Here is a 23,036-nt window from a genome sequence, read left to right on the forward strand (position 1 = left end):
CCATCTCCAAGCTCTAACACGGGGAGCTGCCTCCCAGACACCACGGGTCAAAGACATGCCCATCTAACCTGGCTCTGCACAGGCACAGGTGTTAACAGTAAAACTATAGCCAAGGTACTGCATCACAAAACTAGCAAAGAGGTTTAAAAGGAGAGGGGTACCTGCACCGTACTCAGCTGATGCAGCTTTTTTTTGTGAGGAGGGCAAGTTAATAAACCTCTCTGGAAAGGGACCTGTAGCAATCGACCTACAAAACTGCACGATGCAAAGATTTATGTCTGAAGACATTTATGTGTAAAAGTTACAATCTAAGTATCCATCAATAGCAAAATAATTGGGTTATGAGATATCCCCATGCCAGGCTATTATGCAACCTATTAGGCTATTATCACTGAAATAAACCTGATTTATAATCATTCGGAATGTAACATGTATTCAGCAAGAGGTACAAAACCACTGTCAATTTTGAGTTTTAAAATGTTCGTAACAATTATATAAACCTGAGGAATTTTAAAGAAAACCACGACCTGAGAGGCCCGGCTTACTGCGCTCTTCGCCCCTTCTCGGCTTGGAATCCAAACCACTCCGGGACGCGGCGGGGCGGGGGCTCCGACCAGGGGCGGGCTCCCGCTGGGAAGAGCGACGTCTGCGGGTTAAGGCGGCGAGAAAAGCCTGTGGCACGTGGGCGTGGCCCGGCGCATGCGCTTGAGCAGTCAGCGGCTTCACCCGGAGTTGCAGCTGCGACCAGACTTTGCACTTGCCCACGCCCTGGGGGCGGGGCGAGGGTGGGCTCGCGAGAGCGACGGGACAGGAAGCCAATCGCAGGGCCGCTCTTCCTCCCGGCTTGGTTTGAAATCCCGTGGCCGCCTAACGGCTCACGCGGCGGCAATCCCGGGCGAGCTGTCCGGTGCTGGCTGTCGGTTGCTGCGCTCGGTCCCGTGTGACGTAGGTCCTGGACTTCGACGTCGGGTCCCTGGGAGCGTTTGCCATGAGGAGAAGGTGCGGGTTGCCGGGGAGTTGAGGGGTGCGGGAGGGAGCGACGCCCGTCTCGGGTGCGGGGCCGATTTGGGCTTCGAGAGGCGCTCCCTCGGCCCGAGGTTAGGGTGTCACCTCAGCCCGCGCCCGAGAAAGCCCCGGTCGCGACGGGCAGGGCAGGCGGCGGTGAGCGGCCGCACGGGTCGCGGGCCTCAGCGGGGCGGAGGCCAGGCGGGACGCGCAGCTTCCCGGCGACCTCGGGTCCCCGCAGCCCCTGAGGCCGGGGTGAGGCTGAGCGCGGGCCGCGGGGCGGCCGAGCGGGGCGGCCGGGCGGGGAGGCGGGCCGGGTCCTCTGGGCGTCCCGTGGGCCGCGCCGGCGCAGTGCGTGTCGGGTGCTGCTCTCCGAGTCCTGAGTCTTAGGGTCCGCGCGTCTCGTTTGTTTTTATCGTTGTCTCCCATGCAACTGGGTTGCAGTTTTAAAATTTCACGGAATTGGAGAGAGCGGACTTGGTTTCCTTCCAAGTTACGCGACTCCGTTTAAAGGAGTTTTTTCTCCTTCGTGTTAACCGCCCAGACTGTGCTGGGGGGAGTGCCGGTCTTGTTTCGTCGCGCTGTTGCTTACTAGCCTTCTGACGGTGGGGCAAGATGTTGGATGTGCGTTTTCTCACCCGTAGAGTGAAAAGTACACAAGGCAGTTCTGTGTTGAGAGCGACACCGCCCCTCCGAGTGGGACTCGGAGCCCGGGCACTGCCGGCGCTGGCACGGCTCCAAGGCCTCCGCCGCTCCCAGCACAGCGGCCGCTGCGGTGCCCGGCGGGCCGGGTGGGGGCCGGTCTTCCTTTGGGCTCGGTCCCAGCGATGACTCCTACTCGCGCGCACTCACCCTCTTGCTCTCCTGGACACAGCTGAAGGAGCCGCACCGTGCCCTTCCCGCGTCCCTACTCCCCCAGTAGCAGGGACACTGCCGGCGGGACTCCTGGTGTGGGTGGTGATCCCTTCTCCCCCCAGTTTTTCTCTGTCTTCCCACGAAGGGGCCTGGGAGGACCCCCGGGTCTTAAAGGGACCGAGCCCGAGCGCACTCGGACTTGCCCACTGCCCTGTGCTGGCGACGGCAGCAGGTGTGTGCACAGTGGCCGGGGCTGCTCGGCCCCAAGAGGCCTGGAACAACCTGTGTCTCTCCAGGGGCAGAAGGGGTTTGACCCCCCTACCGGCCTCAGATGCCTCTTTCCTCACATGTGGCACCTCTGACAAGGAAGGAGTCTTGCTCACTCCCGCCCCTGCTCCTCCCCTTGTAGCTGTGGGGTCCTGTACAAACCTCCATCCTCTCCCCTTTGGCTGTTCTGTTTTTTTATTGGAAGGATAGGAGAATTACAGGGGCTCATACCTGGAATTAAAACCCCCATATTTTTTAAGGCAACCTTTTATAATGGGCTACATTCCAGCTTGTGTAGAAAGGGAGTTCGTGACTGGGGAAGGCCTGAAGCTGTGTTGGAATGTCTGCAAAAAACGATCTGTCTGTCCCCAGACCAAACGTTTCCTCCTGTGGATTCCCATGGGGGAGGGGGTTGGAATCAGTATATTCTCCGTAGGTTCAGTATCTGAATGGTTTAGTTTTAAGTACATTCCACCCTTCTGGAAAAAGCATATGTGGGCATCCTTGGTTTCAAGGAAATCTTGCCTTATCAGGTGATTTGGGGAGATTTGAGGAGTAAACATACATATTGCCCCATAAAGTTCCCTAGTTGGAAAGGAACAGGTTCTGCTTTAAAAATGGAGAGTGGTTGATTAGCTCTCCCTGCTATTTGTACAGAAGAAGTTTTACTCCAGGGGAGAGGGTGACCTAACTGGGGAGGGTGAAGAACAGGTGAAGTAGCCGCAATGTCTGCAAGGGCCTCAGTCATTTACCCTTTTCAGTTCTTTCTACAGTATTGGTAAGGAGAAGGTGACATGACCTCTCCCAGTCTTGGGAGCAATCCCAGGCCTGCTTTGGGGTCGTTTGTTTTTCTAAATCCCATGTTAGTTTTCCACCGTCCTGCTGAAGGTGTCCTGCTTTTTTATAGTAAAAACAGACTCCTCTGTAAGAGTTTCCCAGCAAACATTTTAGTAATTCCCTTGCTTTGCTCCCAGAAACCAATAGATACACTCATCGGAACAAGTCAGAATAGCCAAGATCATACGTTCTAACAGTGAACTTAGTTCCTGTACATACCTTGCGCAGTGCGTCGGCGGCAGGGGCTCATGTGGTAGCTTTCTCTTCCTCCCACCCAGTGAGGTACTCGCGGAGGAGTCCATTCTGTGTCTGCAGAAAGCCCTGATGAACCTTCGGGAGATATGGGAAGTCATTGGGATTCCCGAGGACCAGCGGCTACAGAGAACCGAGGTTGTGAAGAAGCACATCAAGGTGAGGGCAGCTCTGGCGTCCCTGCAGTGGGACAGTGGTGGCGTGGGTGGGGCGTGTGAACCCATCTGAGGCAGTGTGTCACGGTGCCACCAAGGCAGCACGGGCTCTTCCCAGCTTCTGCATCCTTACACACTGGACAGTATAAGGGTTTGGTGTTATTTGTGGGTTTGTTTGTTTTTTCCCCCTCACTGGGCCCAAACTTCTGTGGGACTGACTTCTCTGCTGTAGGACCTCCTGGATATGATGATCGCTGAAGAGGAGAGTCTGAAGGAAAGGCTCATCAAAAGTATAGCTAACTGTCAGAAGGAGCTGGCCACCCTGTGCAGGGAGCTATGTGTCGAGCCATTTCAGGTACACAGGAGGGTGCTGGGCTCCTGCTTGGGTCTGAGGTTCAGGGAGGACCTTTGCCTTGGGGCTACGGCAGAAAGTGTCTATGTTGGGGTGCTGCTGGGTGTGAGAAGTGGGGGGGGGGCTGTGCAGCCTGGTCCTCCGGTCCCAGCAGTTTTCCCCACCGATGTGAAGAGCTGCCCTGCTGAGCAGCGGGGTGGCTGGTGGACACTGCGGCACTGTAATCTGGAATACACTTCCTCCAGCTGTCAGTCTGTGGGGCACAAAAATGCTTTTTAACTCTGAGGGAAGTTAGTAGATGATACTGTGCCATTTTTCTCTTTGAAAGGAAATGAAAAGAGCTACTTAGGAAGCTAAAGTGTCTAGTGATACAAGGGAAGGTTACCCTAAACCCTGCCTTTGTGGGCTGCTTGTTATCCAAAAGCTACACCCCAGTGGGCCAACCAGAGTTGCCACTTGAGAAGAAATGTCTGCAAAGCTTGGGTGTCAGGAGAGCACAGCCAGGTCCGAAGTGCAGACTGGCTGCCGTGCTGTGCCCCGGCACGGGTCAGGCTGGAATGAGGACACCAGCAAGCGGGACACCAGCAGGAACAGATGGGGCCCCAAACATCCCTGGTTAGAACCAGTATTAATGATGCTGGGCTCATAAAAATGAAGACATCTGGGGAGCTTGTAAGGGAGATGGAAACAGTTGTGAGTGCAGGGACAGGACAGGTTGTGATGGCTTCTGTGGTCCGTGTAAGTTCTCGGGTCCCTCTCCCTGTCACAGAAGAACTCATACCTGCTCTCTACATGGAGTCAGCCCACGAGGGGAGACAGCCTTTACAGGGTCAAGGATAACTCATCTGTGATGGCCAAGGGCAGTTGGGCAGACCATGCTGTCATTGACTGTGGACAGTTCCTTTAGTCTTTTTTTTTTTTTATGTTCACTGTGGAAGGGGGTGAGAAGGTAGGCATGCACTGGTACACCTCCCCTAAGTGCTGAGTTCCCCTGTGCTGAGTCCAGTTTACAGGATCAGTAACGTCCCCTTTGTCAGTCAAGTAGTGCAAGGAGTGCCACACTGGCTGTTACTGGTTAGGGGACATTCTTAGGACTACTGGGGTGAGCGTTAGTTCGGGGCACAATGACCAGCTGCCTGCAGCAGGGCCCTGGCGCCGTTCCTGAGCAGAGACCTCCCCAGGGGCCCTCATTGTGCCCTGTTCTGTTGTGCAGGAGCTGGCTTATTTGCAAGTTTAACTAAAAGTCTGTCCTTTTAGCCCTCTTTTGTCATTTTACTCTCCCTTTGAGGAAGTCTGGGGACCCTGTAACAACGGTGCGTCCCCTGTGGTCTCACACAGGAGGAAGGAGAGCCGACCATCTTGCAGCTGGAAAAGGACTTGCGGACTCAGGTGGAACTCATGCGGAAACAGAAAAAGGAGAGAAAACGTGAACTGAAGCTGCTTCAAGAACAAGATCAAGAACTGTGTGAAGTCCTCTGCATGCCGCACTATGACATCGACGGTGACTCGGTTCCCAGCATGGAGGAGCTGAGCCAGTTCAGGCAGCATGTGGCCGCTCTGAGGGAGACGAAGGTGCGCTGCCTGCCCCGCGCTTCCAAAGGTCGGTCTGGCTTCCCTGTGCGGACCCTACAGCCATTTTGTTTTACAGGCATCTCGGCATGAGGAGTTTGTCAACCTGAAGAGACAGATTATACTGTGTATGGAAGAATTGGACCACACCCCAGACACAAGCTTCGAAAGAGATGTGGTGTGTGAAGATGAAGATGCCTTTTGTTTATCTTTGGAGAATATCACAACACTAAAGAAGTTGCTACAGCAGGTGATGTCTACTCAGAATATGGCCTGGGACCCCATCTCCACAGGGTCCAGCATTGGAGAGAAGTGACCTGTTTCCCCCTGTTAGTCCTACATAGGAGCCAGTGGACTGATAGGTTGAGAGAATGAGGGAGAATGATGATAGCATTATAAGATAAACACCTTGGATTTTTTAACAAAAAACTTAATTTATGTGTAGCTTTAAGAATATGAAACTGAAATTATTGATGAAATAGTTGAATTGAAAAAACTTTTAATTTAGAATTTGAATAGCGATTCCTGGGGTCTGAGATCAGCACAGTGACGGCCTGACAGTGTGTGCTCAGCAGTCACGACAACACCTCAGTGCCGTGTTGGAAAAGTGCTTGCCCTGCGTGGCGGTCCGCGGATCTCCTGGGGGGAGGCCAGAGGGTGAGCCTCCGTGCCACTGCCTTTGCCGTAACCACCGTCTTTCCTTGCTGCAGCTGGAAATGCAAAAGTCACAGAATGAAGCAGTGTGTGAGGGGCTGCGTGCTCAGATCCAGGAGCTCTGGGACAGGTTGCAGATACCAGCAGAGGAGAGAGAGCCTCTGGCCATGGTTATGTCTGGGTCGAAGGCCAAGGTTAAGAAAGCGGTAGGAAACCCAAAGGGTGCTGGGTCAGCAGTCTCTACGGGCATTTTTGTGTCTGCTGTCTGTCTTTACCAATTTTTTCCTCAAGCCTATTTGAAAGCAAGCACCTTATCTCTTCTCCTGTGTGTCGCTTCTTAGCTTTCTGCCTCCTGTGATAGCATTGTCATAGAGTGTCGACTTACCTCTGTGGTTTTGTGCTGTAGTTTTGTTAAAAAGTGAAAATTTTGCCCTGGCCGGTGTGGTTCAGTGGATTGAGTGCTGGCCTTGAAAACAGAAAGGTTACAGGTTTGATTCCCAGTCAGGGCACATGCCTGGGTTTTGAGCCAGGTACCCAGTAGGAGGCATATAAGAGGCAACTGATCAATGTATTTTTCATACATCAGTGGTTCTTCCCTCCTACCCACTGTCCCTCACTCTAAAAAGAAGTAAAATCTTTTAAAAGGGGGGAGTTTTTGCAAAGCACTGGGAATGTAAAATATAACAGGCACCTTTAACAGATACTGTGTTTTCAGCTGCAGTCAGAAGTGGATCGTTTGGAAGAACTGAAAAAGCAAAACATGAAGACAGTGATTGAGGCGATACGAGTGGAGCTGGCGAAGTACTGGGACCAGTGCTTCTACAGCCAGGAGCAGAGACAAGCTTTTGCTGTTTACTGTGATGGTTAGTGCAGAAGCGATGGTCTTTATGTGGCTCTCACTTGTAAAAAAAAAAGCATAGACTTTCACCAGGAAGCCCTTCTTCAACTGAACATATATAACTACCTTTAAAAAAAAAACATTTTATTTATTTATTTCTAGACAGGGGAAGGGAGGGAGAAAGAGAGAGAGAAACACCACTGTGTGGTTGCCTCTCACGTACCCCCTACTGGGGACCTGGCCTGAGACCCAGGCATGTGCCCTGGCTGGGAATTCAACTCGCTACCCTTTGGTTCGCAGGGCAGTGCTCAGTCCACTGAGCCAAGCCAATCAGAGCATAACTACCGTCTTAAGCCACTTGGCCTACATTGTTGTTCCTGTATAAATGGGCATTTGCAAATGCTGCTGGGAACTAAGGCGTATCTTGATTTCTGAAGCAGTGTATCGCTGTAACCTGTGGTTGTGAAGCTCAAGTTTATCAGGTGCTTACTCCCTCTCTGCCAGGTACAATGTCAAACTCTTAACACTATTATCTACGTCTCCATGTCAGGAGATGAGCGCAGAGGTGCATCTGTGTTGAGTAATTTGAACCAAAGGCACAGCAGGAAAAGGGCAGGGCTCACCTTTGAACCCACAGAGTGTGACCCCAGACCCCACAGAATTCTAGTCTGACCTGAACTGAACGTAAAGATGAGGCTGTCTGCTAAATCCCAAGTTTGGGTGTTTTCTGTGACTTAGCCCTCTGCTGGGCAGGGTGGGAAGGGGGAATATGAAAGAAACCTAAGACGAGGCGAGAGAGGACCAGAGTTTGAGAACCTTAGGCCACACCTGGGCCCTAGCCCTCCCGGCCGACGCTGGCGAGCCCGGCTCTGACTCCCCCCGTGTGTGCACACTCGCTCGTGTGCCACTCTTACCGCAGTGCAGAGTGATTGCTCTCCATTTCAGGGGATGAGGGGTTGGGGTTGTAAGTGAAGGTACAAAACACTAGAGGAGTTTCTGAAATACACTGGGCTTGTGTCTTGCAGACAACTACACGGAGACTCTGCTGCAGCTGCACGACGCCGAGGTCGTGAGGCTGAAAAGCTACTACGAGCTGCACAAGGAGCTGTTCGAGGGGGTGCGGAAGTGGGAGGAGAGCTGGAGGCTCTTCTTAGACTTTGAGGTACGGCCCGCCTTTTCCTGTCTTCCTGAGAGGACGACGAAGCGTTAGGGAAGCACGTCCTGTGCAGAGTCTGGGTCCAGTGTCCTTTGCTCTCCACTGGGTTTCTCACACCCTGTCTTCATCAGTGAGTCTCTGATTACTGTTGACCCATCTGTGTTTGTGAGGCTCATGGACAGGAACGTGTAAGAGAGACCCCAAACAGATAACTTAGATGAGGTAGGTGTTTCTGGCACAAAGGCAGTGCAGGACGGGTGTGGCTGCTCCACAGTCCGTGGGGCCCCACACTTGTCCAGCTCATGGCTCCCCACCTCGCAAGGGTGGGCCTTATCCGCAGGGCCAGGGTGGCCCGAGAGCTCCCTCCATAGCATTGCAGGCACCATGGTGGAAGAAGGGACGCAGAGGGCCCTGTCCCTGCAGCCGCCCAAGGCCCTTCCCAGGCTTTCGCCCCAGTATCCCTGCTCCTGTGCCACACCAGCCACTGGCAGGGCTGGGGCATCGCTGCCACACAACTCAAGTTCTCTGAGTGAGGCGGCAGAGAAGGGTGGGTGTTGGGCCAGGCAACTAACATTCTCCACCATTCTAGCTTTTGCTGTTTTCTTAATGTGCCTGGTGTTGGGTGACCTTTATTTACTGAATTCCTTTTTATTCTGGTCCACACAGCACAGGCAGGTTCCCCCAGAGCATTGTAGAGCCCGGGGCTGGGAGAGGCCTCGCAGACACAGAATTGCAGCCACTCGGTCGCAGCCTCGGGCTGGCCCTGTTACAGCCTGAAGGGTCCTTCAGGGAGTCCCCGGTTCGGGTCCTCCACTTTCCGAGTGGGAAACTAGGACTCCGAAGTAGAGTGAACCGTGTGAGACCTCACGCGGTGTAAGAGCAGCTGGCACTTCCTCAGTCACTCCTCAGTCCCACCTGGGAGCGAGGAGGAGCAAGTGTCACTGAGGAGCCAGATGAGTGACCCTTGTTGATAGGCCTGTCCCTGAGGGAACAGAGGAGACACATCGCGCTGGGAGGGGAATGGAATTTCTTTACAAGCTTTGCCCCAAATTGTCACAATTTATTTTGTATTTTCTGACTATCTGCCCCTAATTTTAAGTGTATATGTGTAATTTATTATAAATTATGTGCACATATTACTGGTGCCATATACTGTATATGTGATAGAACAACAAAAAATATAAGGTAAACAGAAGAGATGTGGTTTCATGGAGCAGACTGACAGCTGTCAGAGCGGAGGGGGCGGGGGGACCAGGCAGAGAACACACACGCAGGACCACGGACACAGGCCACAGTGCGGGAGGGCTGGGGGCTGGGAGGAGGGGGGCAAAGGGTGGGGGGCATTGGGACATCAGTAGTGTCAATAATAAAGGGGAAAAAGAAAAATGAAAAAGAAGAAGCCTAACATACTATGTGTTCTCACTTCTCCATTTTGAGAGGGTTCATTCGATGAAAACCAGATGACCCATGAGTTCTAACCTTACGCATTTCAGCTACATTGTCCCAACAGGCCAGGAGTGAGTGGGAAGTAGGGGAGCCAACCAGACTGAGCGCAGGCCTTCCCCTCGGCCCTCCACATCACTCATTTCCTGTAGGTGACATGTCAAATCTTTTGACCTGAAAACCAAGGAAGGGAACCAGTGTCACTGTATTAAATTTTTAAAAATATTTTATTTACTTATTTTTAGAGAGGGGGAAGGGAAGGAGAAAGAGGGAGAGAAACATCCGTGTGTGGTTGCCTCTCATGTACCCCCTGCTGGGGACCCCGCCCACAACCCAGGCATGTGCCCTGACTGGGAATCCAACCGGTGACCCTTTGGTTTGCAGTCCGTGCTCAATGCACTGAGCCACACCAGTCAGGCATGTGTTAAATATTGAAACCCGTTTTCCTTTTTAGGCAACAGAGGGAACACTCCTTTCCCTGCACTCCAGCAGATGCGCTCCGCCCAACGCCCCTGCCTTAGGAGCCCTCCCTGGCCCTACTGAGAGGGGGTGGGGCTGCAGAGCTCGGAGTCTCCCTAGGGGCTCAGTCCTGGCAGAGTGACTGGTCTGATGGCCTGCCCCGGGGCCCAGTCTGATTAAAGTGTATTTTCACAGAGAAAAGCGTCAGATCCGAGTCGGTTCACAAACCGGGGAGGAAATCTTCTAAAAGAGGAAAAGCAACGAGCCAGGCTCCAAAAAGCGCTCCCTAAGGTAATACTGCTGTAAAGAGTTTTGGTGCTCAGCTACTAAATACTTCACTTTTGTGTGTTTGCGTGGAGTCATTTGCCCCAAACTGTCTTCTCTTCCAAAGGTTAGACGAGGATGATAAGGAATACTGGGCCTTCCCAGCATAAGCAACTGAATGTCAGGTGCATTAGATTTCTAGGGCAGCCATAACGTGCCCCAGACGCGAGGGCCTAACCCGCAGACACTCCCTGTCTCAGAATTCTGGCAGCTGGGAGTCAGCCGGAGGTCTGGGCAGCGCTGCGGGTGGCTGTCTTCTCCGTGTGTCTCCACGTGGCCTTCCCTGTGTGCCTGTGGCCACGCTGTCTCTTCTCACAAAGCGCCTGCTGTCCTGCTGCTTTAGGACCCACCCTGTTGGCCTCGTTGTAACCCATCTGCCTCTGTCCAGTTACTTCCTGAGGATGGAGGTTAGGACCTCAACATGTGAACGGGGGTTGGGGAGCTAGGGGGACCATGTAGCCGAAAACACAAGGCAAGTTCTTCAGCAGTTTCTGTGGGTTTAAGTGTTTTTCTCTCTGGTTTTTCTTAATCCCCACTTGAGGGTGTGTTGATTTCAGAAACATTCATCGGTTGCCTCCCGTACATGCCCAGACTGGGGACGGAACCCACAACGTAGGCTGTTCCCTGACTGGGGAATTGAACCTGCAGCCTTTTGGTGTATGGGACGATGCTCCAACCAGTTTTTTTAGAGAAGGGAAGGAGAAAGGGAGGGAGAGAAACATCACTGTGTGGTTGCCTCTAGTGCACCCTGCACTGGGGACCTGGCCCGCAACCCAGGCGTGTGCCCTCACTGGGAATCCAACCCACAACCCTCTAGTTTGCAGCCGGTGCTCAGTCCACTGAGCTACACCAGCCAGGGCCAGCCAGAAACTACTTGAAAGTGCTTTCTATTTGTACATTTAAGGAAACTGAGGCACTGAGAACTTAAGCAGCTTGCCCACCTTCTCACTGCTGGTAGGCAGGTTCCAGGCTGGAGCCCATACGGTGCTTCTCTGGCCCACAGGGCTTCTGGAGGGCTCCACTCCTCGTGCTGTGACGCTGAGACCACAGTGGCCACGCGGTCCTCGCCCTCCCCACTTTCACGTGCACTGAATACTCTGTCCCTCATCTTTGACTTCCTGCTACTGTGACTTTCCCCACAAGGTCACAGTGGGTCCAGCCTGATGATGCTCTGGGGAAGGAAAACAAACCATTTGGGGCAGGAGAACATTTCTTTTGGGCTTCACACCAAAGGTGTGTGAGGTAAGTAGCGTGTTCTCATGTCTGGTCTCAGCTGGAAGAGGAACTGAAGGCCCAGATTGAAATGTGGGAACAGGAGCATTCAAAGGCGTTTGTGGTAAATGGACAGAAATTCATGGAGTACGTGGCCGAACAGTGGGAGATGTACCGCTTAGAGAAAGAGCGCGCCAAGCAGGAAAGGGTGAGCGGGCCCAGTTTGGGAGGAGGGAAGGCCGGTCCCGCGGGCGGCCCAGACTCCGCCGATGCCCATGGTGTGGACTTGGTGCCAGGTTTCTGCCCTCACCCCCACCCAGTCCTGCTCCCTTCCTGGCTGAGTCAGCACCGCTTCTGCCTCTCACAGCAACTGAAGAACAAGAAGCAGACAGAGGCGGAGATGCTGTACGGCAGCACCCCCCGAACACCCAGCAAGCGGCGAGGGCTGCTGCCCTCCACCCCGGGGAAGGTGCGCAAGGTGAGCGAGAGGCTCGGGGCCTCTGCTGAGGGGGCTGGTGGTGGCTGGACTCACGGCCGTCTCTCCTCTTCTGCCCTGCGGAGAGGGGGCAGGCGATTTCTAGACTCAGTTGAATCCATGTGAAAATGGAGCATTATCTTCCTTCTTCCTCTACTTACACTTTATAACTCGTGAAACATTTAAAAATCATCTGTACCGTAATGCAAGAGAATCATTGAGAATGTTGGGTGTTTTCTTGTTTTTTTAAGTGTATGGATTCAATTTAAAACAAAAAAACCCCAAAACGTTCTATTTATTTATTTTCAGAGAGGGGGAGGGAGGGAGAAAGGAAAAGAAACACTGATGTGTGAGAGACACATCTGTCGGTTGCCTCACGGGCGCCCAGTGGGAGCCTGGCCCGCAGCCACACCTGAGACGCCAGTCTGCGCTTCTGGGGGCGGTGCCTGACGTGCGGAACTTCCACACGCCTGCACCTCCGCTCCTCCGCTCGGTCCAAAGTAGCGTCTCATGGTTTCAGTTTGCGTTTCTCTAGTCACTAGTGAAGCGAGCATCTGCATCTTTCTTACGAAGTTTATAGAAACTCTTAACGTTCTGGGTGTTTTCCCAACAGCCTGGGTGTCCGGTGCAGCCGCCTTCTTACTCTTCACGGTGCTTTGGTGGTGGACAGGAAGCTCTTCACTCTTAACACGGGGAAAGTGCTTCCAGTCTGCCTTCTTCCTGGCCTGTACTTCTTGTACTTTGTAGGTGGTCCCTCTGTGGCCTGAAGCCTCACAGATATTCTTCCTGTGTTGGATTTCCTAGCCTCTGTCTTATATTTGAATAGTCTTGCCACCCCATGTAAAGTTTTTAATCCACCTAGAGTTCTCAGTGTAAAAAAATGTTTACATTTTACTGACACCCATGTAAAGGGCACACAACACATTTCACACATGTGCACCTTAATGCTGCCACCACGGTGCAGACTGTGAGCCACCCACGGCCACAGTGCCCCTCCCCCAGCTCCTGGCAAGTGTAGACTATCACTATTAATTGGCAGTTTCTAACATTTTTTATACATAGACTCTTACAGTATGGCTTTTTTCACATAGCACAATTCTTGAGTGGTTCATATATGTCGTTCCATGTATCGGTAGGTCACTACTTTGTTACTGAGCAGTATTGCATTGTATGACATCACGGTTTGCCGATCCATTTGCCCAGTAATATTATTGTAGCTTGGCTCTGGTGTGGGGCTGTTACAGACGGAGCTGCTGTACATGTGTGTGTACATACATATGTCTTTCTGTGCAGCCGTGCGGTTGCGCCTCCTGGGAGAGCTTTGGTGGCTCCTGGGCTGGGTAAATCTCCAGCGCTAGAGGCAGAACAGTAGGGCTGTTCTGTAGGTCCGTGTGCTGGACGTAAATAGGCTTTGGGGCCTTCTGACGGTCTCCTCACACCTTTTCACATAGACACGTCTTCTATGGGCTGCTCTCCACACCATTTCTTGGTGTGCGGGGCCAGGCTGCTGGGTGTGTCTCCTCAGTGAGTGATCTGTTCTCCTCCTCAGCTGAACACCACCGTCATGTCCAATGCCACGGCCAACAGCAGCATCCGGCCTGCCTTTGGGGGCACAGTCTACCACTCTCCGGTGTCTCGACTTCCACCTTCTGGCAGCAAGGTCAGCAGGCTCTGCGCACAGGCTTTTCCCCAGTACTGCCCCAGCCTCTTTATCCAGGGCCCTGCCCCTGCTTCTTACGGTTTCTGAGACCCCTGGGTTCAGTTACCACTGAGATGCTGAGAGATGACAGATGAAAGCTGGTTCATCTAAAAAATGCAACAACAGAAAGATGAAATGGTCACGCCGAGCCCCACTAGTGTCGTGGGGAAGCCCTGGGATGGGACTGGGCAGTGGAAGAGAGGGGCTGGCCCCTCGGCTCAGTCCAAAGCCAGGGCTTCAGCTGCTGCCGAGCAGGGCCTTGCACGGGGCTCTGGCCCTGCCGCTGGGTCACCAGACAGGCGGGTGCTCACGTAAGGAGACTGGTGGGCAGTCTGTGCTAAATGTGTTCAGTTTTTCAAGTATTTTGCAGGTGATATTCAAGACGGGTGTTCTGCAAATCATTAAGTGTTTTCTTTTCACATCAGAAGTGCTACATGGGATTAGAAACACATGAGTAATCAGACGGTGTTGCTGTGTGTGCTCATTATAACACGCTGATCCATCCTTTCTCTACAGCCCGTCCTCACTTCCACCTATTCAGGGAAAAAAAAACCCCGTGCCGCCCTCCATGGAGCCGACAAGGAGAACGTGGAGCTCAACGGCAGCTTGCTGAGCGGTGGGTACCCCAGCTCAGCCCCCCTCCAGCGCAACTTCAGCATTAACTCTGTTGCCAGCACCTATTCTGAGTTTGCGGTAATTGACCTTTTCTGACATCTGCCAGTCTCTGGGGAGCACACAGTTGGGGCAGCGGGTATCTTCCTGGGGGTGCCTGGGGGCTCTTAGCACAGTGTTTTGGGGGCTGAGAATCCCTTTCCTGCCTCGACCATGGCACGGGTGGGGTGGGTCCAGGGGCATGTGGAGGGCAGCTGATCACAGTCCTAGACAGGAAGCCGGACCCTCCTTGGGGAGCAATACCAGTCCCTGGCCGCAGGAGGCGAGGCTTCTCATCGCTGCCCTGTGCTCTCTTGGTGGAGTTCTTGGTAATTGTCTCAATTCTCTGTTCTTAGAAGGATCCGTCCCCCTCTGACAGTTCCACTGCTGGGCTTCAGGTCTGTGTGGCAACCCCTGCATGTCCCATGTCCCCTTTCCCAAATCCATCTCTTGTCTGCTGGCTTCCTTCCCCCGAGGCACAGGGCTACACTAACCCATGGTCTTCAGCCACACCGTCCCTCTTACGGAGGAGCAGGAACTCCAGCCAGACTGCATAAGTAGCGAATGTCTGGCTGGAGTTTCCAATGTACTCAACTGCTGATTAACAAGAAAATGTGTTCAGACTTGGATTCTCAGCCCTACTAGAGTCAGGCAGAGTTTTTGTATAATTTTGTAATAACTCACAACAGAAAACCTTCATGACCCCTGGCAGTGACAGCAAAGGCCCCCTCTGTGCTGGAAAGCAGAGTGGCCCGTCCCCAGGGAGGGGCCCCAGCTGTGTGCTGCTTCTAGTGAGGTTCTGGGCCTACACGATGGTTCCCCCAGAGTGCGTGCCTCACTAACCCTGGGTCCCTGGGGGCTGAACACCGCTTCCCACCCTCTCGGAGCCCTCACTCCTTTCCTCGTCTTTGCCTGTTTCTGCCGCTGGAGCTGCCAAAGCATATCTGAGGTTGAGGAAGAAGGTCTCTTTTCTAGAATGGGAGCTCCCAGTGTCCTCCACATTCACCAGCACCTAACTGCTGTGCTCTTTACCTGCTGGGTGCTCGCTCCCCCAGTATCTTCCTGGTGAGAGGTGAGCCGCCACCCCCTGGGGACTCTGAGGCAAAGGCTAGGGTGCCAGCTCTCCTCGCTGCAGGGATGGGGGTGGTTGTCCCTGCTGCGGGCACTGTGAGCACCAACGTTGGCTCCATAATGCGGCACTTTCTCACATCACCTGACTGGTGTGGCTCCAGCTGTGGCAGTGTGTGCTTGTCGCTTTGGCTGATGGCTGTGCTGAGGGTCCAGGTGTTTTGGGTGTTTTTGGCTTGCTCAGCCAAGCCCCATTCCATCCACCTGGAGCTCAGATGTTATCCACTTGCCTCTGTGGTGGTGCCTGAGGAGGCCCGTGTGGTTTTGGTGGCTGAGGGTGGCAGGCCCCACCAGGCAGCACCGAAGCCAGTGACTAATCTCTGCTAACACCTGTCCTCACGCTCACCTGCCCTGTCTCCTGCCCTCCATGCCTTGTGCTCCGGCACGAGCTCGCCTCACCAGCAGGTACAAGGCCCTCAGCCCCAGGGACTGGTAGATACGTGGTCTGGCCCATCATGTGCAAAGGGCTCAAAGACCAGGGCTTGTTGCCTGCCCCGCCTGATGACTCCCGCTGCTGTGTCACCTGCGGGGCTCCTCCCCGGGGGGGGCTCTGCAGAGCAGCCTGGCCTCGGAGAGGGCTCAAAGGCCTGTGTGCACACGCTTCGCCTGTGCCTAACAGGACGGCACCCAGTGTGCCCCGCCTTCTGTTCTGATGCAGCCTGTGCCAGGCTCCTGCACATCAGAGCAGCCGCCCTCAGGAGGCCGCATGCTGACACCCCACGCTTACCAGGGCGGGGCATGCACGGGAGGGGACAGTGCCACTGACAGTGTTTGTTTTTCAACAGCGAGAACTTTCAAAGGCCTCCAGATCTGACACTACTTCTCGAATCCTCAATTCAACCAACCTGCAGTCCTAAGAAGCCCCAATCAGTCCACTAGCTGTGGCCTTTGTGCCCAGACTGGACCTAACTCTGCAGGGGTGACTTTCATTTTCTCCACTTCAGGTGTGCTTGGGACCCTGGGTAGGTGCCATTGCTCCGGGCCCGCCTTTCCTACAGGCACAAGTGCATCCTAGGCTTAGCGGGCCTTAGACACTATGTTTTGGCTCAAGACACAAGTTAGAAGTAAGCTCACAGCAGTAAGTACAGATTCAGCTCATGGACCTAATAGTCCCATCCCCCCGTCACTGCTCTGGCTAAAGCACAATTGACAGCACACATCGCGTGATCACCATCAAGTGGGAAGACGATGGCCTCCACTCGCCCCGTGGGGCTCAGGTGGGACACATGGTGCTTTCGGCACGTGCAGCAGACACCTGTTTGGTTTAGGGACTCAGCGGTGCCACAGCGAGGACGGCTCTGCCCTCACCTAGTGAGTGGCCTGTCCGCAGCACACAGGGCAGCCTTCCTCCTGGTGACAGTGTCCGTGTGTCAGGAGTTGTGATGGCCTGATCTGCTGCCAGAGGGTGACGGGGAGGTTGGTGGCTCTTTTGTGAACTGTGTACAGTCACTTTACACTGTGTGAATGCACGTCCTTGTCTGAACTCGAGTTCTTCAGTTTTCTGCGTCCAGCACCCCACCCTGCCCACCATTCCCCGGGCCCACTGTGCCTGTGTGTGGCCACGCCCTGCAGCTGGCAGCCAGGCTTGGAAGCTGTTGGGGAGTCCTGGGACTCTGCACATGTCTGGGGGGGCGGTGTTCCCGCTGTAGCTGCCCTGCGGTCACCACGATCCTCCCGGAAGCGCTACCCTTCACTCAGCCGCGCCTGCGCTGCTGCCAGCACTACACGTTCCCGGCCAGCCGCCGGGGCGGCTCGTCTGCACGTGCGAGCCCTGCTGTTCAGCCCTGTGTACATGTCCTTTTAAATATAAATATATTGTTAAGAATAAATTAAAATGTACTTACATGAAAAAATTAAAGTGTGTTGTCTTCAGATTTTCCTGAGTAAGGTTTTGCTTTGGTCTGTAAAAGAGAAATTTCTGCTCGGGAGTGTGAATTTTTTTATATTGTGTTGTGCATGTGTAAATAAATGAAGATCACCTCTTCGTAGGATAAAAAGGGTTTTGAGAGGGAGAAAAGACCTGATATGTAAAGGGGTGAGTTGATATTAGGAAACTTGTGGTTTCACTGGTATTTGTCATGAATAGGACTAGGTTTTATAGCGTGAAACTTAAGTATATATAGACTTTAATATTTTTAAAATATACATTTCAATTATATTTGACATTGAAAGTCATTAATTAACAGGTGTACAGTACGCTGGTGAGACAGTTATATAATTTAGGAAGTGACCCTCAGGAGCAGTGGCACAGTGACGTGACATTAGGGGCTCCCGCAGAAGCTCTAGGAGGAGACAAAACCTGCCCTGGCTGTTGGGCTCAGAGGGTTGAGTGCTGGCCTGGGAACTGCAAGGTCATCAGTTCAATTCCTGGTCAGGGCTGCAGGCCAGGTTTTCCAGTAGGGGGCGCAGGAGGCAACCAACATCTTTTTCCCTTCCTCCTTCCCTTCTCTCTAAAAAGAAAATCTTTTTTAAAAAATGTACCCAAAATTGGGAGGGAGGGGGTGGAAGAGTGGGAGGGAGGGGTAGATTAGAAAAAAAGGACGCTGTGATAGGGAGGGGCCAACGCAGGGCCTACGGGCAGGCTGGCATTGGCGTTTCTCGAACCAGGTGGGAGTTTCACAGGCGTTACCTTTATCAATTTGTACTGCACACTCATTTCACGCCTCTGTCTGTAGACGTCAGCTCTTCTCTCTCTGCACTGCATACACGTAGGTGTTCCAGGGCCCGCAGCTCACAGCCGTGGCCTGGAGTTGCTTATCTACAAAGTATTCCACCCGGCAGGGCCGGTCCCAGCTGCTCGTGTCCCCATGGCCCAGCTGTCCATATTTACCTACAGTGAGACCAGACTCGGCCATCGTCCTCCTGGACCCCGGCGCCTCTCCCCTCCGGGCAAGAAAACCAGCCCCTGTGCTGGGCCTAAGCCACCACTCTGCAGGGTCTGCTGGGGCCTCGGGAGACCGGCCCCGGGGCTGCCTGCAGTGGCAGCCTCAGACTCCTCACTCCTAAGCCCAGACCTTGAGGCAGGGATTTTCCTTTTATCTTTTTCTCTACCCAGTGCCAGACCAAAAGGTGTTTCATAAATGCTGGCCAAAGATTCCCTTCAGACAAACTGTTTTTCAGCCCTGGCTGGTGTAACTCAGTGGACTGAGTGCAGGCCTGTGAAGCAGACAAACTTTTTCGGAAAGGCAGAGGGGCCCTCAGTGTGCCTAGATCTGTTGCAGAGAAGGGGACGCACACAGCTCTCCGGTCCTGGCCCTCCCACGTGTCAGCGTGTCAGAACGGCCGGCCACCTGCCCTCCACTCCCAGGGTTCCCTCCCCTGGGTTTCGGCAACCCCGAAGCGAAGCCCTGACTTACCCCAGCCCCAGGTGTACAGCTCCCCGGCTCCTGCAACCAAGAGGACCAGAAGGGGCCGTCACCACAGTTGTCCTGCAAGGCGACTGGCTAGCTTGGCCGGCCATAGCCAGGGCCAGCACACTGCAAGCCGTGAGGTTTGCTTGGCAGAGCACATCAGCCTCTCTGCCTCTCTTTGACAACTGTACGACCACATTTGGGGTGGTGGCGGATCCAGACTGGAAAAGGGCACCTCCCCATATGCCACCTGCACCTCACAGCTACTGAGTTCAGGGGTCTTAGCAGCCGGACGGACAGGCCCTGCTGTTGGAGGAGGCCGGCGGGACCCGTCAGTGCCTGCGCAGAGGCTGGCCCACACGGGTCCGCCTCCAAAATGACCCTTTGGGGCCTCAGGGTCCCTGTCACACTCATGGGGAGGTTGGGACTCTGAGTGTGGCAGCTACTCAGCATATGACCAAGACGCCTACAATAGCAGTGTTCTGGGGAGCCACGCCCTTTTCTGTAGCCGCCAGCTAGAGTGGGCAGACCGACGTCCTGCTCCCTCCTGGACCAGCCCGCCCAGCCCCACTCACTCGTCACCACGGCTGTGTGCCGGGACCCACAGCTGGCCTTGACCGCGTCTGAGCCCAGGGGGAGGTCCAGTAACGCTGGGAAGGGCTGCACTGCTATGAAGGGGGCAGGGGCTCCGCCCTCAGGCCCGGCTGTTCCCGTCACTTCAGGACCACATTCGCTCAGTCCTGTGGCTTCAGAGAAGCAGTAAGAGTGATGACAACGACAAGAGCCAACACTCCCTGAGCTGCACACACTAACCCAAAGGCCCTATGAAGCACAGAGCTGGTGCTCTAGCTCCCGAGCAGGTGCTCCCAACCCTTCTGTCCCCAAGAAGTGCTGGGGTGGGCAGCTGTGTAGGCATCAGCCTTGCTGCGCTCCCTCCCAGAAGGGGCCCCTGTGGTGTGTCCTGGGGTCCCAAGGATGTGACATGTCCCTTCTAAGCACTATAAGATCACAAGCAAACCCATGGCCGGGAGTCAGGAATGACAGAAAAGTATGAATGTCCACAGTTGAGACTCACTTTCCCCCGTGACTGTCTCTCTGTCCTCTGCCAGGCTCCTGGTGGGCAGGGCCAGCTGCCCTGACTCATTCCAGCCCCAGATATAAATGTCCCCAGTCTCTGAAAGGGACATAAAGGAAGCCCATTAGACAGACTGTGACCCCCTCTGCCTCCTAAGCCCCTTGCATGTCTTCAAACTGCCCTACACCCCACTAGCACCCTGGGAAACTGAGGCCAGCCCTGTGCAAGTCCGAGCTGTGGGGACACAGCACCTCCCTGGGCACCCAGCAGTGTCCTCGTCTCAACAGGCTCCCTTCCCCCTGAGGTGCCTTTGGGTCACCATCTCTAAAGGAAGTCTCTTGCTGGACCTTCCTCTCTTTTTCCCGTTGTTGCTCAATTGCCCCCTCCCGCTCCCACCACACACATGCCCACACTTCAGAAGTGTGTCCCTGGAAGTCCTCCTGTGGTCCCCACTCAAATCCCCTGAGCCCGCTTCTGCAGCCTCCCCTGCCGCCACGAGTCCCATGGAAGCCTCTTCCTGAAGCCCCCAGCGACCTCTTTCCACTACACAAACCTGTGGTTGGAGCAACAGCTTCGACCCCGAGAACTCACTAAGGGCAGCAGCTGATCATCAGCAAGTGTTTCCAACTGTGCCTGAGTCTCGAGCACCGCCCACCTGAAACCACTGCACACAGAGCTCCGCCCACTCACGAGGAAACCTGAGGCACAGAGAACTGACATGCTCGGCCCAAGCTCCCAAAGGGCAGGGCGCCAATCCGAACCTGGAGGGGGGTTTGGAACACCTGGGCTCCACCATGAGACCAAACTGAAGCCCTCAAATTCCTCCTGGACCCTGAGTGCAGGGCTCGCTGCTGGGCTGTTTCCAGAGTCCCCTCTATTCCCCGCAGCCCAGTGGTTCTTGACTGAGCCTGTTGGCTACGGTTGCAGGCGCGTTCAATGAGCCCGGGGAGACGGCAGTTTCCCCCGCGACGGAAGCAGCAGCCGGAGGCCCAGGTGCAGATCCTCAAGAGTCATCAGCTCCGAGCCCTGGACTCAGGGGCACCTGGGCCGCCTCTGCCAAGCGCACAATGCAAAGTGACGCTCCCCACTCTGGTCCCTGGTTCCCCACCAGCAGGATGCACACTCGCCACCGTCACGCTCCCTGAGGGCACAAGTGTCCACTGTGGGCTGAACGTCATGGCCATCTAAACATCTACACCCGTTTCCTCCACTCTCCTCCGCCTGGCTGCCCCTCAGCCCTCCATTCTTGCTCAGCAGGTGTTTGGAAACGCACAGCTGCAGCCCGAGACAGGTAGTGAGACCAGGACAGACACAGTCCAAGTGTGAGTGGCCGATGGTGGTGGCAGAGGGGCTCAGTACCAGACACTGTCAGGGGTCCCAAATGACTAGTGTGGGAAAGGCTGGAAGAGGAGGAAGGTTTGGAGCCTCCGAGACCCGAGCTTCTTTGCAAAAACACCAGCCACTCACCGCTCACACACACGGAGTGCCAGCCACCAGCGGCCACCTCAGCCATGGGCAGCCCCTGCAGCGCCTCCAACAGCCGGGGCTCCGGCTCTGCCTCCAGAGTCCCGTGGCCCAGCTGTCCATGCCTGAGCAAGGGAACCTCTGGTCAGCTCCAGTCACATCGGGGGGTGTCCCTGTCCCTCCTTCCGTGGTCACACTCACCTGCCCCCGCCCCAGGAGTACACCTGGCCGGCCTCGTCCAGCAGCAACGCGTGCTCGGTGCCGAGCTCCAGCCGACGTGCCCGCAGCTCCGGAGCCAGAGGCCGGTAGAAGGGCGGCAGCGGGCTCACGTAGGCGCAGGCGCCGGGCAGCAGGGGCAGCCGCTCGGCCCGGGTACCGTCGCCCGCTCCGTCTTCCCGCTGGGCCTCCGGCACCACAGTCTGCACCCAGAGGGGCTCCCCGCACAGCGCCGAGCCGGGCGCCCAGGCTTGCAGCTCAGCTCCAGGCCCAGGTCCCCGGCCGTCGCGCAGCACCACGAGGAGCGTCTCTGAGGCCCACGCGTCTCGGCAGCCCTCCGCCGTGCCACGGGCCGAGCCGGACAGATGCACCTGGCCTGCACCTGCAGAAGCCCGGAGCCAGCTGAGCAGGAGGCGGGGACAAGTGGGGGCGGGGCCGGGAGGGATTGGACCCAGGCACTCACGGCTCAAGAACGCGGTGTAGCTCCAGCTGGCGCGCACGCCGCAGACCTCTGCGTCGGCGTCCGTCCCCGGCGCGCGCAGCGGCTCGGGGCTGTGCACCTGCCGTCCGCGGCCCGAACCCAGCGCCTGCCCGAAGCCGCAGAAACCGAAGCCGAACCAGGATCCGCAGCGCTCCTCGGCCATGCCCTCGCAGCGCCCTCTGCCGGCCGCCAGCCGACACCGCAGCGGCCTCACCTGTAAGATGGAGAAGTCCCAGTCTCTTAACCAGAGAGCCCGGCGATATCCTTCCACAGCGTTCACTGAGCGGAAGCTTGGGTTAAAATCCTACCAGATTTAGGAGAATTTGGAACTGTCTCGGGGAGGAAATTTCCCTGTCCTCCCTTTTTACTCAGGCAAGCTCAGCGCCCCACAAAGTGAGCACATCATCCCATGTAATGTTGGGAACTACAACTCGACAGAGAAAGTAACCGTTACGCAATCATATAGCTCGGGGCAGAGGGCGGAACCCCAGGGAGACGGCAACCCGCTATCCCCAACTCCACGTTTCCCCTTTGCTTCTGCACCTAGCAGGACCTTGGGTCCTTAGCTAATTCATTTCAGCGCTCAATTCAGTTTCTTCAGTTTTACAAAGATGGAAGTAAGGAAGGGAGAAAAGTCGGTTGAAATTCCTGCGCCTCGGGGTGAGGCACCCATTGGCTGCTGCAGCCGCCCGGGGCCAATTACCCACGAGGGTGACAGCTAGGTCACCCGGACAGGAGGACGCAGGGCGAGGCTCACTGCGGTACCAGCAGTCCTCGCAGCGGCCGATCCAGTCCAGGTCGTGTGGAGCCGGTGCCGAGGCGGACGCCGTGCTACTGCGGCTTCGGGTGCTCAGTGCACAAACTTCCGGCGGGCATGGGTCCACGGCAGGGGTGGACCAGAGGACTCCCACCCCCGCAGGGCCACAGAACGGATGAGACGCATGTGGGATTACACTTCCCGGAGAGTCGAGGCAAAGGGAAGGCGAAAAGCCAATCTACAACCGAAACCCCGCGCCACACCGCTGCCCCACCGGAAGCAGCCTCGGCAACCCTTCCTCCTATTGGCTCGGAACCTATCATTCATTTCTCCGAGCCAATGAGCTGCCGAGGCTGGCTTGG

General features: G+C 55.3%; 2 protein-coding genes across 17 annotated transcripts; one reads left to right on the forward strand and one right to left on the reverse strand.

Annotated features, from left to right (window-relative positions):
* Nucleotides 1–819: 819 nt before the first annotated feature.
* Nucleotides 820–17,205, forward strand: PRC1 (protein regulator of cytokinesis 1). Of its 4 annotated transcripts, none has more exons than XM_037149140.2 (15): nucleotides 820–999; nucleotides 3,243–3,375; nucleotides 3,604–3,726; nucleotides 5,062–5,295; nucleotides 5,372–5,542; nucleotides 6,003–6,152; nucleotides 6,662–6,809; nucleotides 7,810–7,946; nucleotides 10,038–10,133; nucleotides 11,440–11,586; nucleotides 11,746–11,856; nucleotides 13,403–13,513; nucleotides 14,069–14,245; nucleotides 14,560–14,601; nucleotides 16,117–17,205. In XM_037149140.2, the coding sequence occupies exons 1-15, from the start codon at nucleotides 989–991 to the stop codon at nucleotides 16,186–16,188; spliced, it is 1,863 nt and encodes a 620-aa protein (XP_037005035.2). In that variant the 5' UTR covers nucleotides 820–988; the 3' UTR covers nucleotides 16,189–17,205. The 4 variants fall into 4 exon arrangements, with proteins under 4 accessions (XP_037005035.2, XP_037005039.2, XP_037005036.2 ...); XM_037149144.2 differs by having other exon boundaries at nucleotides 823–999; nucleotides 14,069–14,168; nucleotides 16,117–16,202; XM_037149141.2 differs by lacking the exon at nucleotides 14,560–14,601 and having other exon boundaries at nucleotides 823–999.
* On the reverse strand, nucleotides 12,071–22,935 carry RCCD1 (RCC1 domain containing 1). Of its 13 annotated transcripts, none has more exons than XR_008390427.1 (8): nucleotides 21,422–22,935; nucleotides 21,224–21,345; nucleotides 19,757–19,855; nucleotides 19,257–19,427; nucleotides 18,688–18,717; nucleotides 17,961–18,161; nucleotides 17,176–17,232; nucleotides 12,071–13,659 (listed from the first exon to the last, which is right to left on the reverse strand). XR_008390427.1 is itself a non-coding variant. In XM_037149148.2 (8 exons), the coding sequence occupies exons 2-7, from the start codon at nucleotides 22,078–22,080 to the stop codon at nucleotides 18,010–18,012; spliced, it is 1,233 nt and encodes a 410-aa protein (XP_037005043.2). In that variant the 5' UTR covers nucleotides 22,081–22,131; nucleotides 22,683–22,935; the 3' UTR covers nucleotides 17,242–17,781; nucleotides 17,961–18,009. The 13 variants fall into 13 exon arrangements, 10 of the variants coding, with proteins under 10 accessions (XP_037005043.2, XP_053514978.1, XP_053514975.1 ...); XR_008390429.1 differs by having other exon boundaries at nucleotides 12,071–13,982; XM_037149148.2 differs by lacking the exons at nucleotides 12,071–13,659; nucleotides 17,176–17,232 and adding an exon at nucleotides 17,242–17,781 and having other exon boundaries at nucleotides 21,422–22,131; nucleotides 22,683–22,935.
* Between the last annotated feature and the right edge of the window lie 101 nt (nucleotides 22,936–23,036).

This window comes from Artibeus jamaicensis, unplaced genomic scaffold, assembly GCF_021234435.1.
Source record: "Artibeus jamaicensis isolate MK-2021 breed Jamaican fruit bat unplaced genomic scaffold, CSHL_Jam_final scaffold_612, whole genome shotgun sequence".
Classification (NCBI taxonomy): Eukaryota; Metazoa; Chordata; class Mammalia; order Chiroptera; family Phyllostomidae; genus Artibeus; species Artibeus jamaicensis.